At 43.8% G+C, this 18604-nt stretch overlaps 1 protein-coding gene across 3 annotated transcripts in view; it reads right to left on the bottom strand.

The window, feature by feature from the left end:
* G6PD (glucose-6-phosphate dehydrogenase) overlaps nucleotides 1-18604 on the bottom strand; it is a 58416-nt gene that overhangs the window by 25061 nt on the left and 14751 nt on the right. For all 3 annotated transcript variants that reach the window (XM_077478813.1, XM_077478810.1, XM_077478811.1), the window contains exon 2: nucleotides 7010-7146. In XM_077478813.1, coding sequence (XP_077334939.1) covers nucleotides 7010-7138 — 129 coding nt within the window. In that variant the 5' untranslated portion in view covers nucleotides 7139-7146. The remainder of the gene's footprint in view (nucleotides 1-7009; nucleotides 7147-18604) is intronic.

Here is an 18604-nt window from a genome sequence, read left to right on the forward strand (position 1 = left end):
CTCTGGGTCACTGCAGTGGAGGAAATGTTTATCCCTCGAGATTCCTTCTGTTACAGCTCCCTACATGATTACTACAAATATACCTTTCTGCTACTTTTTAAGTGTGGTCTTTGGTAGCCAGTCTGGTCATGACTGAGCTCAGCCCAGCCATTTTGGGAGAGTCTACATTCCATTGTCAAGAAGCAGTCCAGTCCGTTCCTTGGTTACCAACATGGCAGAGCGGTGGTAGTGAGCTTGTCCAAAAGACTCCCTTTACCTGTGCTACTACAGTTATACACATGCACATACCATTTGGCAACTAGCATGGAAGCCAATTAACCTACCTATATAGCTTTTAGGACTGGCAGCAATCTGAATTGCCTGGATGAAGTCCACTCAAACAAGTGGAAAGCACAAAAGACTGTGTGTTAGCTGGAATCAAACGCATTACCAAACTGATAATAGGCAAAAATGTTAAGCAGAAAGCCACTCGCAGTGCCTTAAAAAGTATTCCTATCCCTTGAAATTTTCCACATTTTTGTCATGTTACAACCAAAAAACAAAAATGTATCACATAATTGTGAAGTAAAAGGAAGAGAAATGGTTTTCAAATTTTTTTACAAATAAAAAAAATCTGAAAAGTGTGGCGTGCATTTGTATTCAGCCCCCTTTACTATGATATTCCTAACTAAAATCTAGTGGAACCAATTGCCTTCAGAAGTCACCTAATTAGTAGAGTACACCTGTGTGGAATTTAATCTCAATATAAATACAACTGTTCTGTGAAGCCCTCAGGAGGTATGTTCGAGAACCTTAGTGAACAAACAGCATCATGAAGGCCAAGGAACACGCCAGACAGGTCAGGGATAAAGGTTTGGAGAAGTTTAAAGCAGGGTTAGATTATAAAAAAAAATAAAAAAAAAATAAAAATAAACACACCCCAAGCTCTCAGAGCACTGTTCAAGCCATCATCCGAAAATTGAAAGAGTAAGTATGGGACAACTGCAAAACTACCAAGACATGGCAGTCCGCCTAAACCAACAGTCCGGGCAAGGAGAGCATTGATCAGAGAAGCAGCCAAGAGGCCCATGGTGACTCTGGAGGAGCTGCAGGGATCCACAGCTCAGGTGGGAGAATCTGTCCTTAAAGTGGAAGTAAACCCTTCAATCGTTTTCAGTCAATGAAGCAGCCATCTTGGCCTCTAATGATTCTTCAACTGCCATAATGCTGCACATGTGATCAGTTATGAAACCAGCCATTGGATGGTTTGAAAGTTTGGTTGAGAGCACAACCAATGTGAAAGTTAGCATTTCCGGCACGTGTTTTTTGAAACTGGGTTTACTACCGCTTTAAGACAACTATATTAGTCGTGAATGCCACAAATCTGGCCTTTATGGAAGAGTGGCAAGTAGAAAGCCATTGTTGAAAGACCGCCATAAGAAATCCCGTTTTCAGTTTCCGAGAAGCCATGTGGGGCAGGGCCGTCTTTAATATTGATTGGATCCTGGGCAAACGTTTTCTTGGGCACCCCCAAAATACAATTTTGCTCTCCACCTGCTCTAAGACATACAATAAATAGCACCTAGACTTAGAAATAGGTTTCCTGTATCAGATCAGGCAGCGGTTGCGAGTGGTTGCCAGAGGTTACAGTGTATCATTACCGCTTACTGACTGGTTCCTAGAGGTTACAGCACACATTACGGCTCACTGATTAGTTGCTAGAGGTTACAGCATGATTTCGGCTTGTTGATTGGTTGCTAGAGATTACTGTACAGTAATACTGCTCACTTATTGGTTGCTAGAGATCACAGCACATCATCTCCTCACTGTAGGGGGCATGATATACATATGAATGCCGCCTTTATTTACATATCTATGCCGCAGGGTGCAGCTATTTACATAAGAATGCCGCTATTTACATGTGATTGACGGTTATTTACATGTAAACACAGAGTCTGCAGGTGAGTAATTTGTACAAAACAATAGGGCAGAGCTGGGCAGCATTAGTAGCAGCACTTCACACTGAGATATCAGGACACAGTATGGGACTAACATGTCAAGGGGCAAGGGAATTTAAATTGGGATAGTTGGCAAGTATGAGGCAGCTGCTTTGGGCCCCACAACAATGACAGGGCCCAGGGAAGCTGCCCCTTTTGCCCTGCCTTAAAAATGGCCCTGATGTGGGGGATAAAGCAAACATGTGGAAGAAGGTGCTCTGGTCACATGAAACCTAAATTGAACCTTTTGACCTAAAAGCAAAATGCTATGTCTTGCAGAAAATTAACACCCTGAAACATGGTGGTGGCAGCGTCGTGTTGTAGGGATGCTTTTCCTTTACCAAGGGCAGGGAAGCTGGACAGAGTTGATAGGAAGATGGAGGGAGCCAAATACAGGGCGATCTTAGAAGAAAACCTGTTATGCCCCGTACACCCAAGCGGGATTTCCGTCTGAAAAATCTTGGATGGTTTTTACGACAGAATTCTGCTCAAGCTTGGCTTGCATACACACGGTCACAAAAGTTCTCTGAACTTTCAACCGTCAAGAACGCGGTGATGTACAACAACGCTGAGAAAATGAAGTTCAATGCTTCCGAGCATGCGTAGGAATTTTATGCGTCGGAATTGCTACAGATGATCGGAACTTTTTGTGACCAAAAAAGAGAGAACCTACTCTCAATCTTTTGCTGGTGGGAATTCTGCCAGCAAAAGTCCGATGGAGCATACACACGGTCACATTTTCTGACCAAAAGCTCTCATCTTTCTTTTGCTGGCCAAATTTACAATCGTGTGTATGCGGCATTAGAGTCTGAAAAAGACTTGAGACTGGGATGGAGGTTCACCTTCTAGCAGGACAACAACCCTAAACATACAGCCAGAGCTACAATGGAATGTTTTAGAATAGATCAAAACATATTCATGTGTTAGAATGGCCCAGTCAAAGTCCAGACCTAAATCCAATTGAGAATCGTGGCAAGACTTGAAAATTGCTGTTCACAAACATTCTCCATCCAATCGGAGAGCTTGAGATATTTTGCAAAGAAGAGTGGGCAAAAATGTCGCTCACTCTAGATGTTCAAAGCTGGTAGAGACATTCCCGAAGAAAACTTGCAGCTGTAATTGCAGCGAAAGGTAGTTCTACAAAGTATTGACTCAAGAGGGCTGAATACAAATGCACGTCACACTTTTCACATATTAGTAAAACATTTTAAAATTAATTTATCGTTTTCCTTCAACTTCACAATTATGTGACACTTTGTGTTGGTCTATCACCTAAAATACATTTATGTTTTTGGTTGCAACATGACAAAATGTGGACAATTTCAGGGGGTATAAATACTTTTTCAAGACACTGTACATGTAGTACACATTGATGGCTATGCATGTCATATTCTTACAGCAATCAACAGGATATGGTGTAGAAATCACTCTGTAAATTAGAGGCTTCACAGCAAACCAGCATGGTTGCCTAATGGTAATTAAGCAAGGGATTGTCTTCCTCTATTATGTTACACAGTGTGCACACAAAATGACACAATTCAGCAGTTGTGTGTGACAATGCTGGTGGCCTGAAATGGGGGACCTCGTTGCCCTGCAAAAACCATCCAAGCTTACAGGACCTTTGACTTGTTCCCTTCGACTTGTTTAGGTAGTGAGAGACATTTCTGAGAAAAAAATCCAGGTTTTGTTTATTTTTAGCACAGTATCCAGGATGAGATTTTTAAAACCCGAAATAAAAATTAGAAGCCGTTGCCCATAATGGTCAGATTTAATCAGTGAATTTACCACCATTAGAACATGAACACCAATACTGTACTGGGCTAGTTACTACTCGAGTCACTTTTTTTACTCCAGTTTTAGAAGACTAGAGACCTTCAGTGCTCCACCTTTTGTATGGCCAAGTGTGATTGTAATTGGGTGTAGTTCTGCACTTGGCTCCTGGGAGTATCCAGTCTTCAGCCTCGTACACACAATGAGAATATCGGACGACTGTCCAGTTTGTTTTTTGCATGCTAGTTTCATATTGAAAACCAATAGGTTACTAGTTTCCAATTTTTTTTGTAACACAGAATATAATTTCCTGTGACGATGCAATGTATTCTCTCATTTCTCAGTTTTTTTTAATTTGTAATTTTTTTTTTTAACAGATGAATACGGTATTGATTAACCACTTCAGCCCTGGAAGATTTGGCTACTCAATGACCACAGCATTTTTTGCACTACGGCAATGCGTCGCTTTAACTGACCACATTTTTTCTCAGTTTAGGCCGATCTGTATTTTGCTACATATTTTTGGTAATAATAATCTCAATAAGCGTATATTGATTGGTTTGCGCAAAAGTTATAGCATCCACAAGATAGGGATAGATTTATAGCTTTTTTAAATATATTATAATATATATATATATATATATATATATATATATATATATATATATATATATATATATATATATATATATATATATATATATATATATATATATATATATATATATATATATATATATATATATATATATATATCCCATTAATGGCAGCAATCTACGATTTTTATCGTGACTGCGACATTATGGCGGACAGATCAGACAATTTTGACACATTTTTGAGACCACTGGCATTTATACAGCGACCACTGCTATAAAAATGCATTGATTACTGTAATTAAAAAAAAAAGTCACTGGTAGTAAAGGGGTTAACACTAGGGGTTAATTGTGTTCCCTGCTACATGTTCTAACTGGGGGGGGGGGAAGACTTGCTAAGGGAAGAGATAGATCTGTGCTTATACTTAGGAAAAACACAGTCAGTCTCGTCTCCCCTCAGAGAACCGGGATCTCTGTGTTTACACGCAGAGATTCCAGTTCTCGCCATGTCCTGATTGATCGCAGGAGCCCGGTAGTGCACTTGCATCGGCTCCGGGGGCAAACGGGCAAGGGGCTAGCGGGCGCGCGCCCCTAGAGGGCACAATAAGAAGCAACGTAACAGGACAGCGTTTTATGCAGCTGTGCCATGTTGCCGCAGTAAAACTGCGGCGGCTGGTCGGCAAGCGGTTAAATGAAAATAATTCGTTCTGTTATCACATGAGAAACATTTTCATGCTTGTCCCTTCTGATAATTCCTCATGAACTGTTGTGATCAGCTCTAGAAAGCTGTGTACCAATGATCAGATTATTGGGCGATTGCTGCAGTGTTATTCGTCCGATTTTCTCATTATGTGTACTAGGCATTAGTCCTGCAAGATCACATCAGGCTGGCCCCTTTTGCAGGTATCGCCATGTAAAACATTAGAAATAAATTCCTATATTGTATAAAATCCAGTAATACACTGCTCACCCTGCTCTGCATGTACTTAGTCGCTCTCCATTTTTTGGCACTTTGCCATAAATCATAGTTAGGAAGGTTGAATAAAGACACCAGTCCATCCAGTTCAACGTGTGTGTGAGTGTGCACAATTGTCCCTATACCTGTACATTGTGGGGGTTATTTACTAAAGGCAAATCCAACTTGGAATTGCACTGAAAGTGCACTTGGAAGTGCATTCACTGTAGATCTGAGGGGGGACATGCAAGGAAAACAAACATTTTAGCTTGCACATGATTGGATAATAAAATCAGCAGTGCTTCCCCTCAGCTCTGCCCCTCAGATTTGCAGCAACTGCACTTCCAAGTGCACTTGTAGTGCAAAGTGGATTTGCTTTTCGTAAATAACCCCCATGATTTAGATGCTCATCTATTATATTATTATTTATAGGTACCTATATAGCCCTGTCAATTTATGCAGCACTCCACACATACATTGCACACTCACATCCCTCCCCTCAAGGAGCCCACAATCCAAGGTCCCCAACTCACATTCATATACTAGGGCCAATTTTGGACAGAAGCCAATTAACCTACCAGCATGTCTTTGGAGTGTGAGAGGAAACCCACACAGGCACAGGGAGAACATGCAAACTCCAGGCAGGTAGTGTCTTGGTTGTGATTCGAACCAGCGACCCTTCTTACTGCTAGGTGAGAGTGCTAACCACTACACCACTGTGCTGCCCAATCAGAGCCACTAGAGGCCAATCTGCTGACAGCCTAAATATTTACTGCTGCTCTGGGGTTTGTTTGTTTTTTAATCAAGTGGTTAAGCCCTATTTTAATATAATAAATACCTATCAGGGGGGTCTCATCCTACAAATTAAATAGCTTTTTTGTATAGGTAAGGTAAGGTGACGGTATTGGTGGGTGAGGGGTTGCCTGAATGGGCACTACCCCATGATGTATAACAAAAAATAAATAAAAAAATAAAACACACCACCTGTTCTGAAGATGGGTGTACTATATGTAGGTGGTGCTGTAAAAAACGTATTTGTATTCATCCTGAAGATTACTGTAAAAACCAACCTTTAGTGCTGAAAAACTTAAAATTCCAGAGATAGTACAGTGAGAAAAGTGGGTTGCTTGGTCTATACCTCATCCACTCCTAAAATATCCTGGAGAAAAGGGTGGATAAGCATCAAAAATTTCCCCTCATCCAATCACAGAATGCCTTGGTATTCTTTGAATTTAGAACAAAACATTTTAGGATTGGACAATGTTGGAGAGAGAGAGGGTGACCTGCTATTATCATTGTACTATTGCCAGAGCTACTGTATGTTTCATTATCAGAAGTTCGGTGCTCACAGCACTCCCCAGGATGAATGATACTAAAGTTTTAACAAACACCGTGCCACCCACACCTGGCACTTATTAGGAGGATGTGCCCAGGGTTAGGATTACCAATACTCAGTACCATCATTAGAGGATGTGCCCTGGGATAAGACTACCAATACTCAGTACCATCATTAGAGGATGGTGCCCAGGGGTGGGATTACCAGTACCATCTTTAGATGATGTACCCAGGGTAAAGATTACCAGTACTCAGCACCATCCTTAGAGGATGGTGCCCAGGGTTGGCATTACCGGTAATCATACCATCATTAGCGAATGGTGCCTATGGCTGCAATTTAGGGTTGCAGCAGAAAAAGAATAAAAATAAGGGTGACTTACCGAAGCACCAACCACAATGAAGATGTGGGTCTTGGTCTGTTGGAAATCCTCTTCACTGTACAGCTCTTCCCTCATTATACCACACACCTCCGACCTGCTCAGGTGCACATGCTCCTGCTCTGCACTCATCTTGGGCTCTATAGGGTGGAAAGGAGAGGTGATGCACATCCAAGAAGGGTGATAAATGTCACCAACCACACATTCATGAAATATTATACACATAAAAGACTGTGATGGCAGAGTATGTAAGCTCTACGGAACAAGCTTTGAAGTGACACTAAATGATATCCCTATTCTCCTAAATGTAATCCATACGTTCACAACTTATGGCCTTGAAAGAAAGGAATTTGGTAGAGAGAAATGGAAGGGAGTTTTCTTGAGTTAAGAATACAAAGTTAGATTGTAAAAAGTCCATCTAGATCAACCATACTTTTTTTTTTTTTTTTTTTAACAAAGTTTAGTCTCACTTTAATTTAACTCTTAGCCCTGGTTCACATTGCAGCAATTTGGCATGTGATTTTACATGTCAAATTGGCAGCTATTACACCGTCCAAATTGGTGCGACGCTGCACCGAGTTCCAAAAGTAGTTTCTATATTACTTTTGGCAACTTCAGGGAGTGCGATTTCCTTATACATCTGTGCAGGAACCCGCACAGATGTCTCTGAAATCGCACCCCCCAAAGTTGGGACTGGCCTGTGGGAAGCGAGCTGAACTCGCACAAATTTCATTCCCACTGTCAGTGTGAACCAGGGCATACAGTCAATAACAAAGCAGTCTGGGATGATCACAAACATTGATAAGCACTGAATTGCACAGATACCCCACACCCCTCCCAGAGCTATTCCCTTCACATCCAACAAAGTCATTGAGATGACCATGTATTATGCGCTGCAACTGGACTGTAAAATTTCTAATTACTTAGAGCGGTGAACACGTGATGTGTATATATTGGTGTGGCCTCATATGCTGCACAAGAGTGGGAACGGGGGCATCTGCAGAGGCAATGTGCTTTCTGCAATTAGGGTTATCCATCAGAAAATACTGGACAAGTGGGCTTGGATTAGGACAACACAGTGCAGTTGATTTACTAAAACTGGAGAGTGTAAAATCTGGTGCAGCTCTACATAGAAACCAATCAGCTGCCAGGTTTTATTGTCAAGCTGCTAAAAGTTAGAAGCCGATTGGCTACCATGCACAGCTGCACCAGATTCCGAGCGCTCCAGCTTTAGTAAATCCCCCCCCCATGGGTGGACGGGCGAGTATGCTTTGAATACTGATGTGAATTTACAATATATATGAAAAGCTCTGCATAAATTGATGGCCTTATACAAGTACCTTAAATAAATATTGAAAATAAATAAAAAGCTTTTTCAGTTTGCAATGGTCAGATACAGTTTGTTTCCACTTTAACCTCTTGCCAACCGTATACTGTATATATACGGCGGCAAGGCACTGATTCCCAGAAGTAGTTTCTGTACTTTACATGATAATGATACATGACCTGCACGTCCAGGTCTGGAGCACGCATGCATGCTGCCGGCGACCTGTTCCCACTGTGATTGGACACAGCAGGAGCCAATCAGCAAGTCCGGTGGACTTGATGTCCGCCAGGACCCAACGATTGTTTGGGGGACAAGCAGAGCGATGGCCTGCCGATGCAAAGGCAGACTACCGTTCTGTCAGTAGGGAAGGTATTGATCCTGTGTTTCTGCAAAGCAGGAAAATTGATCTTTCCCTTCCCAGAGTAAAAGCACATCACACACAGTAACCAACAACAGGTTAGGCACACAGATAACCCCTTGATTGCCGTGGATGTTAATCCCTTCCCAGCCAGGGTCATCAGTACAGTGAGAGTGCATATTTTCTAGCACTGATCACTGCATCAGTGGTTAACCCCCCACCCCACAAAAAAGTGTCACTTAGTGTCTGCTGCAATATCGCAGTCCCACTATAAGTCGCTAATCATCAACTTTTTTTTTTTAACTAGTAAACTTCAGCAAAAATATTCTATAGTTTGTAGACCCTATAACTTTTGCACAAACCAATATACGCTTATTGGGATTTTTTTTTAACCAAAAATAATTAGCAGAATACATATTGGCCTAAATTTATGGAGAAATTTGATTTTTTTTTTTTACATTTTTTTTTTTATTGGATGTGTTTTTTGTAGCAGAAAAGTAAAAAAAAAAAAAAATAAAGGCATCACTGGCAGGCATTTTGATTTGGCACTGATTGGCAGCTGCCTGGCGGTCCAATGTAGTGGCCATCCCTGGTAGGTATCCCCGGGGAGGGGGAGAGGGGGAGGCTGTGCTGATAATCAGCACGGACCCCCACCTGTCACGAGAGCAGCCGATTGGCTCTCCTTTACTTGCGTCTGTCAGACGCAAGTGAGGAAAAGCCGATCAACGGCTCTTTCTGTTTACATCGTGATCAGCCATGATTGGACATGGCTGATCACGTGGTAAAGAGTCTCTGTACCGAGATCATAGTTGCGGTGTGTCAGGCTGACACGCCGCAACAACAATCGCTGCGGTGTGCCCCCAGGGGCACGCAGCGACTTGATATCCTGAAAGATGTCAAAGGCGAAAGCCTGCATCCTAGTCGCAATAGTGTGAACCCAGCCTGAAAGAGCTTTGTTCTTTTGAAAGACAACAAACTTACTGACTGGATCACCAGATGGGGGAAAAAAATTAAATAAAATAAAAAGCAGCAGCCATCGCATCGAAGAATTGTTAAACTGCAAAATAATAAAAGGTTTGTTTTTGAGTTTGCCACTTCAGGCTGGGTTCACACCAGTAGGAGTTGGATGTGACTTTCACCCAATATAGCCGGTTCACACATCTCAGGGAAGTGCATCCGTTGGTCAGTTTCAGGTCCAAATTCAGCCAAAAATAAATAAATAGGGCTGAAATCGGACCTGAAACGGTGATTGGAGATGCACAAGACCAACGGATGCACTTCCCTGAGATGTGTGAACCGGCTATATTGGGTGAAACCCACATCCAACTCCTCTGCGATCTCCAGTGTGAACCCAACCTAAAGGCTAGAGCTACTGAGAGATGAAGGTATAGGGATGAGCCCAAGTATGTGCAGATCCTAGTCTGAACCCATCTGAATTCTACAGTCAGGAATACCTGCACCAATCATAACCGGCCAAGGCATTCCCGACCTGCAGGCGCATGTATACAATCGTGTAACTATTTGCTGCCTATCACCTCAATAGGCCAGAGTTTAGTAGTGTCGGTGATTACCAGGGGAAGCCATTGGTTGCCAAGCAGATGGATCCCAATGAGTAAGCTTTAGAAGTTGCATATTGTAATAGTCAATTGGTGATGATTAGAGCACCAGGAGATCCGGTCAGATGAACTGCTATGCTATGCTCCATTACTTGTGTTTATTCCACCATTGAAAGCCATTTGTTCCTTCTATTTAGCCATCATTTTCTACGCCATCGCTATTCATTTTCATGGCAAGTTTTAGCTACTAAAAATCTCCAGGGGTAGGCAACCTGGGGCCCTCCAGCTGTTGTGGGACTACATTTCCCATGAGGTATTGCAAGGCTGGCAGTTACTCCCAGAGGCATGATGGGGCTTGTAGTTCTGCAACAGCTGGAGGGCCCCAGGTTGCCTACCCCTGCGGTTCTAGACTAATGCCTGCCAACAGGTGGTTCAAGCTCTCAGTAGCAAGGCATTAAAATCATCCGCAAATTCATTCCGTTTAAAGAGGAACTGCAGTCTGCTCACATAAATTTGTAATAAAAACCATCTTTGCCATTCTGAAGATTCCCTCCAAACAATTTGCATATTATTTTATATATACTGCGATGTACTTGCCAAATATGCTGCAGAAATCGCCCTCCACTGAGTCTGGCTGCAGCCATTTTAACTGTGGGCAGTTGAAGCTGCTGCCTGTTCACTTCCTGGATTTACGCAGAGGCACACCGCCAGCTCTGCAGCTCTCATTGGCCCTCTTATGGAGGGAGAGTTTATAAGCCTAGGCTTTTTACCAGACAAGAAACAGGAAGTGGGCTGTATAAGATATTTACTTGCAGTTAAAGTTGAACAAAAATACTGAAAGGTCCAATTTAAGCATTTATTTTTCCTTCAGCACAGTCCATGTTGATGGGGGAATCCCTCCCATGGATCTATTGAGAAAGCCTCCCTGCCAGCAGAACACAACGGCAGAATACAATGATCACTGCTGGCTGCTATAGCCCCTGGCAGTGATCTGGCAAAAAAAAAAAAAAAAAAAAAAAACACACCTTCCAGGTTGAATGTAGTGAAGTCGGGCAATTGATTGACTTCAATACAACCAGCCTGCCCATCGATGGATCAAAATTTGGGTGGTTCAGCAGGAATTTCAATCGTTCTATGGCTGGCTTAAGCTTGGATCCACACTTGAGTGCATTCAGTGATTTTTGGAGCATTTTTTTATGTGTTTTTAGGCTTGAGTGTTTTTGTATTAGCCAATGGAAAGCTAGTTACTAGGAAGAGAAGATGGTTAAGAAGACAGGCGAAAGCAATGTTTTTTTAGGCGCTTTTGATGAGGTCTGTTAGGTCCAAGAGCAGGTGATCATGCTCCAAAGAAGTTCTTGTTTTTCTTCTGAGCACTAAATGACAGCTCATTGGTCAGATATGAATAGACACAATAGAACAGGGGTCTCCAAACTTTCTAATCAAAGGGCCAGTTTACTGTCCTTCAGGCTTTAGGGGGGCGGGACTGTGGACAGTGGGAGTAGAAAATGCCCCATCATTGGTTTAATGTGAGGAATAATGCCCCGTTGATGCTATCAGTAAGGGGAAATGATGCCCCATCATTGATGTCATAGTGCCCCAAAGGCCAGATAAAAGACCAGCAAGGGCCACATCTGGCCCCCAGGCTGATGTTTGCAGGCCACTGCAATAGAACATGGAAATTTGGTGTTAAGCGTTGAAACACTTCTGAAAATGTGCTTCAGATTGTTCAGGTGCGAGTGAGAGCTAATGCACAAACAGCCCATACAAAGACAAACATTTATACATAAACCATTTAGAGCGATAGTAAACCCCAGCATATAATAAAGACAAAACCCCTGCAAGGCAATGGCATGCGCACGGGAGCCCTCGGCTGCGTCACCGAGTTCTGAAGGTCCGGCACGGTATACCTGACTTTCAGAGCGCACATGCCAGTGACATCAATGGCTGTGTCCAGCATGAATATCTCCTAAACATTGCAAGTTTAGGAGCAATTCACTGTACCTACAGGCAAGCCTCATTATAGGCTTACCTGTAGGTACAAGTTAAAAAAAAAAAAAAATAATAACTTTACTACCACTTTAAAGTGGTTGTATGGTCAATTTTTTAACTTTTACCTACAGGAAAGCCTATAATAAGGCTTACCTGTAGGTAAAAAATATATCTCCTAAAACTGTACGGTTTAGGAGATATTCCCCTCGGTATGCGCCGCTGACTGCAGCGGCGCATGCGCACAAGGGGGTTCTCGCCGTGAAAATCCGGCAGCGCTCGTCCGGCCGGACTGAAATCTCCCGCGCGCATGCGCGGGAGTGACGATATCGCGGCTCCGGCCACTCACAGCGCCGGAGCCGCGATACCCGGAAGAGACGCCGAGGGAGCATGTCAGCTCCCTCGGCGTGGATCGGGCCAGATGTCGGGGCCTCGTTCTAAGGAAAGTATTTCATAATGAGCTAGTATGCGGTGCATACTAGCTCATTATGCCTTTTGCCTTGCAGGTTTAAAAAAAAAATAAAAAAAAAAATAAAAATTGCGGGTTTACTACTGCTTTAACTCCGCTATTCTCAACTAGGGGTTCCAGAGGTTGCTGGGGATTCCTCGAGCTGTGGCCGATTGACCTCCTGTCTGATGGGACCTCCATATTTCCACTTGAAGGGCCAGTAGCACGATACCAATGACCTTTTTAGCTGACTGTAAGGGAGGCCTTCTTCTGACTGACCACCAATGTAAGGGACATTTTCCCAGCAGAGGTTCCCCAAGACCTGAAATTGTTTCCAGGGATCCCCTGGAGGTAATAAGGTTGAGAAAGGCGGTCCTAACAACATAACTAATATGGGATCGTCTCTGCCATTTCAGGTTTATGGCCAGCATAAATATTTCCAATAGATATTGCGTTTTTATGTGAAGATGATAAGAAATGATTATGAAGAGCAGACTCTCCTCTATGACTTGCAGGAATGGAGGTAGTCCATTGCATCTACATTAGAAGCAGTATCCACACAGCCTGTTGCTGATATACAAGGCAAGCCCTGGCAGATCAGGGTGCCAGGTGTGGCTCTGGCATTGTCTGAAGGGGCAATCGCACTGCCAAGGTACATACACAGCCTAAGAAAAGCCTAAAAGACACACACACACACACACACACACACACACACACAGAGGCAAAGCAAAGTCATCGTGATACAGCAAACGGCTTCACACACACACACACCCTCTATACACCTCTCTCTGCCACCAGCAGGTACATACAGCCACTAACCCTTTCTGTGTTAGATAAGAGAGGGCGATCTGTCCACAGATTGTTTCAAAGACCCATTGTGCAAACGCCTTTGTGTAACTGCTTTGTTATGCAACCCCAGTGCTGCAAGCTGTAGGACAAGCTGCTTGCCTGTCAGTGCCCTTTAACTCCTGCCTGTTCCGCAAAATAAAGATTAACCCTTCGCTATGATTCTACTGTGCAAAATTGTGGAGAACAAGCCATGAACAAACTGCACAGCAAAACCTGGCATTAGCATGTTTAAGCCAGGTTAGGCAATGCCCAGCTACTGGAGAACTACAAGTTCCAACATGCCATAGCTTGCCTATTAAATCCCTGCCCCATCAACCTTTTCCACTGAGCAATTATGGTATTCCAAATTAAAGAAAGCAGTAATCTAAAATAAATTGAACATGCTAGGTGCCTGGCTGTCTGCTGGCTTTAGCACTCCAAATGTATGGCTAGCCAAAACTTTTGTACTTAGTTTGGACAGATTGAGTAAGGGTTAGAATCCCCACCAGGTTTTTACTACTATATGGGGCTGTGTTAGAAACCGTTTCCCCCTCACTTCCTGTCCTGATGACAACATTTATCCAGACACAGGAAGTGAGAACTCGAACAGTAACACAGACAGAAGGAAAAAAACACCACACCTTTTACCTTGACTAATCTCACCCCCCAATATCTGTAACCCAATAAATTTTCTCCTACTTCCTGTATGGTAAGTGTTTTCACCTCACTCCTTTAAGACTGAACACATATTACACAGGTTCTGTGGCCAATTAAGGCGGTAATTAAAATCACTTGAACTCTGCATTAAATTAGCCTCAGAACCTGTGTAATTCATATGTGTTCGGGTTTAAAGGGATGAGGTGGCAACCCTAATTGTCTCTAGAGATGGGTTCAGGCGTGTTTGAGATCCTAGTCCCAACCCCACCAGGAAGCCAATACTGCATACCACTAATCCATAGCCAGTGAGACATTTCCCGATCAGTGCCTATGATTAGCAGTATACAGGGTTGGCTTCCTGGCGGGACCAGGATCCCAAACACGCCTGAGCCCAGTTGTCACCATGAGTGGAAGTAACGTGAAGTTTCTCCAATGGTTCCCCAGAAAGCAGTAAAGACCAGACAGAGGTTCTAATTCTTCCAAAACTAGAAAAAAAAAAAAGTTTTTGGCCTGACATGTACTTAAGCTGACCTCAGACAAGCATGCAACATGTGATTGAAATGTATGTGGGCTACTCATCCTGACCTCTCCTTATGCCTGGATGTCCTGCTGAGCTAATGACTTCAATATTCTGGAAGCTGAGAATTCTGACTTTGGCAACTGCATACTGTTGGTTCAGTGTATTGGAAAACTATGTGAGACAGCCAGGTAAATTGCATTTTCATTTAAAGAGATACCACCACCTAGTCCATCATAGGCAGGGACCCTCCTGACCAACTGATTGCCAGTGCGCCTTCTTCCAACACAGCTGGTGCTAAACTTGGCAGAGTTGGGTGTTGGTGAAGTGGTGCTGGTGTTCTGCCGAGAAAGGACTCCTATTCTGACTCCATGTCCACTTGGATGGTGGGGCTTGAACCTGGACTCAGGCAGAATGTAGTGCTCAAGCGCCATGTAGAGCAGACGATCAGCTGTTCTTCTTTGGAGGCTCTGCAGTCATTCGTACTGCTCAAGCGGTGTGCCTGCATTATCTGCCGGGGGACCTTTTTCGGCAAGACACCAGCACTCGGTCACATGCCAGTGCTTGGGCCTAGTGATTGGCTGCTAGACCTAAGAACTCTCACGTTGGAGGTTGCATGTTCCCCTATAGCAGTGGTTCTCAACCCTGTCCTTGAGTACTCCCAACAGGGAATACCAATACTTAGTCCAAAATACTAAGTCATTGACTCGGATTTAAAACACCTGTGTAAGATAAAGGAAAACCTGCAAACATGGCTTGTTCGGGATACTTGAGGATTGAGGTTGAGAAACACTGCCTTATAGCACTGGGTATCATCTCTATCTGCAAAAGGATTCATAGGTGAGCAAAGACGACCATTTACCTGCTTCTCCATAGTCACTCCTTTGCTGGTCAGCAACATATTTCAGCCTACAAGGGATCAGCACTCTAGAAGCAGGCCTGTGGTCAATTGCGCTCACATGTCACTGATGACAGGTCCACCAGACTGACCAACCAATCTCAGAAATCTCAGCACTGCTTGATTAATAATTAGGGTAGTGGGGATGTGAATGGACTGATGCATAATGGATAAGGCACCTGAGTCACCAAAAGCTTCCTTCTTGATCATCTTTTTACCAACATGGCAGCACAAACAGCACATCTCAGCAATCTTAAAGCAAATGTGAGTTATGAGCTATACCCACCACCCCGCAAAATGCACCTCATACGCATCTTCTGTAAGGTCAATGGTTGAAGGTTTTTCTATGTCACGTTGAGGGTTTAGTGGGTTGTTGGCCTGGACAGAATGCCGCCACATACTCCACAGCCACTGCTGTTCAAATATTTGGAGATGAGAGGTCAAGATGGGAACGAGACCTTGCTCATATAGCATAGTTGGCAGGCATAACAGTAATATACTGATGGAATGTTAGTCTCAGCCACATCCCATCTACATGCCCTCCACTGATGGTGACAACAGTGGACCAAGTCTACCTAATGAGTGCTGACATGGCCACCTCTAGGCTGCATGGGAAGCCCATGCTTTAGGGCAGTTGTTGCAAAACTACAAGTTCCATGAGGCATTGCATGGCTGACAATTACAAGTATGACTCCCACAGGCAGAGGCACGATGGGACGTAGTTTCACAAAAGCTGGAGGGCCTTCAGTTTAAGACCCCTGCTTTAGGGTGACAATGATGTCACATAATTAAGAGACATGGAAACCCCCCCCCTCTTGTTATTGGTTAAACTAGATGGACATGTGTCTTTTTTCAATCAGACTATGCAACTAGAACAGGAAGTACCTGAACAAAGATCTTCATGGCAAGATCACCAGGTATTTTTTTTCCTCTAAAAGCTGCACATTTAACAATATTGGAGATTACTTCCAAAATTGTATTGGCATGCTAAAAAGTATGACATTTTTAAATGACTGAATAAATATTTAACCACTTCAATACAGGGCACTTAAACACCTTCCTGCCCAGACCAATTTTGAGCTTTCAGCGCTGTCGCACTTTGAATGACAATTGCGCGGTCATGCTACACTGTACCCAAATGAAATTTTTATCATTTTTTTCCCACAAATAGAGCTTTCTTTTGGTGGTATTTGATCACCTCTACGGTTTTTATTTTTTGCGCTACAAATAAAAAAATACCGAAAATTTTGAAAAAAGAAAAAAGGTTTTTTTTTTTGTTTCAGTTTCAAAACTTTGTAAATAAGTACGTTTTCTCCTTCACTGATGGGGCTACACTGATGGGCACTGATAAGGCGGCACTGATGGGCACCAATGTGGCACCAATGAAGTGGCACTGATGAGGTGGCATTGATGGACACTGATATGTGGCACGGATGGGCGACACGGATGGGCGACACGGATGGACACTGATAGGTGGCACAAATTGGCACTGATAGCTGGCACGGATTGGCATGGATAGGTGGCACAGATGGGCACTGATAGGCGGCACAGGTGGGCACTCATAGGCGGCATTGGTGTTATACTATAGTAATGGATGCCAATCAGTGATGCCCATTGTGGGCACTGATTGGCATCCATTGTGCTGACTGGCATCCCTGGTGGTCTAGGGAGGATTACCTTTTCCCTGGTGGTCTGGTGGCGTCCCTGGTGGTCCAGTGTGGGCATCCTCGGGGGGGCTGTGCTGATAATCGATCAGCACAGACCCCCCCTGTCAGAGGAGCAGCTGATCGGCTCTCCTCTACTCGCGTCTGACAGACGCGAGTGAGGGAAAGCCGATCACCGGCTCTTCCCATTTACACTGTGATCAGCCGTGATTGGACACCGCTGATCACGTGGTAAAGAGTCTCCGTCGGAGACTCTTTACCGAGATCGTAGTTGCCGGGTGTCAGACTGACACCCTGCAACAACGATCGCCGCGATGCGCGCCCCCGGGGGCGCGCAGCGGCTCATAATCCTGATCACGTCATATGACGTCCGGTCAGAATTATGAAACCACTTTGCAGCCGTCAATTGCCTATAGGGCGGGCGGCAAGTGGTTAAAGTAGAACTGAATGCAACATATTAATGTGGGATTGGAGTATGGGGTATGGGGGTGGGGGTCCTAGCAGATGATAGGCTCAGCAATGGTATGCAATGCCAAGCTGCTGCTAACAAAATAAACAGAATGTTGGCATGCATTAGGCTACTTTCACACTGGGGCGCTCAGCGTGCTGGCGGTAAAGTGGCACTATATTTAGCGGCACTTTACCATCGTTTTAGCTAGCGGCCGAAAAAGGTTAAAACCTGCCCCATTGTTTTCAATGGGAAGGGGCACTTTAGGATCGGTAAAGGACTTTTTTGACTGTCCTGCAAGCGCACCGCCCTCAGGGCTTTCACATTGGAGTGCACGGAGCAGCTCTTTCAGGGTGCTTTGCAGGCGCTATTTTTAGCACTTTAGCACCTGAAAAGCATCTAAGTGTGAAAGGGGCCAAAAAGGGCATCACCTCCAGAGATAAAACGATAATTCTCCCGCTCTACAAGACTCTGGTCTGGCCACACCTGGAATATGCTGTCCAGTTCTGGGCACCGGCCCTCAGGAAGGATGTACTGGAAATGGAGCGAATACAAAGAAGGGCAACAAAGCTGATAAAGGGTCTGAAGGATATAAGTTATGAGGAAAGGTTGTGAGCACTGAACTTATTCTCTCTGGGGAAGAGACGCTTGAGAGGGGATATAATTTGAATATACAAATACCGTACTGGTGACCCCACAATAGGGATAAAATTTTCACAGAAGGGAGTTTAACAAGACACGTGGCCACTTATTAAAATTAGAAGAAAAAAGGTTTAACCTTAAACCACGTAGAGGGTTCTTTAATGCAAGGATGTGGAATTCCCTTCCACAGGTGGTGGTCTCAGCAAGGGGCATTGATAGTTTCAAGAAACTAGATAAGCACCTGAACGACCGCAACATACAGGGATATA

Source organism: Lithobates pipiens, unplaced genomic scaffold, assembly GCF_037356315.1.
Source record: "Lithobates pipiens isolate NorthernLeopardFrog02 unplaced genomic scaffold, aLitPip1_a1.2 Scaffold_1, whole genome shotgun sequence".
NCBI lineage: Eukaryota > Metazoa > Chordata > Amphibia > Anura > Ranidae > Lithobates > Lithobates pipiens.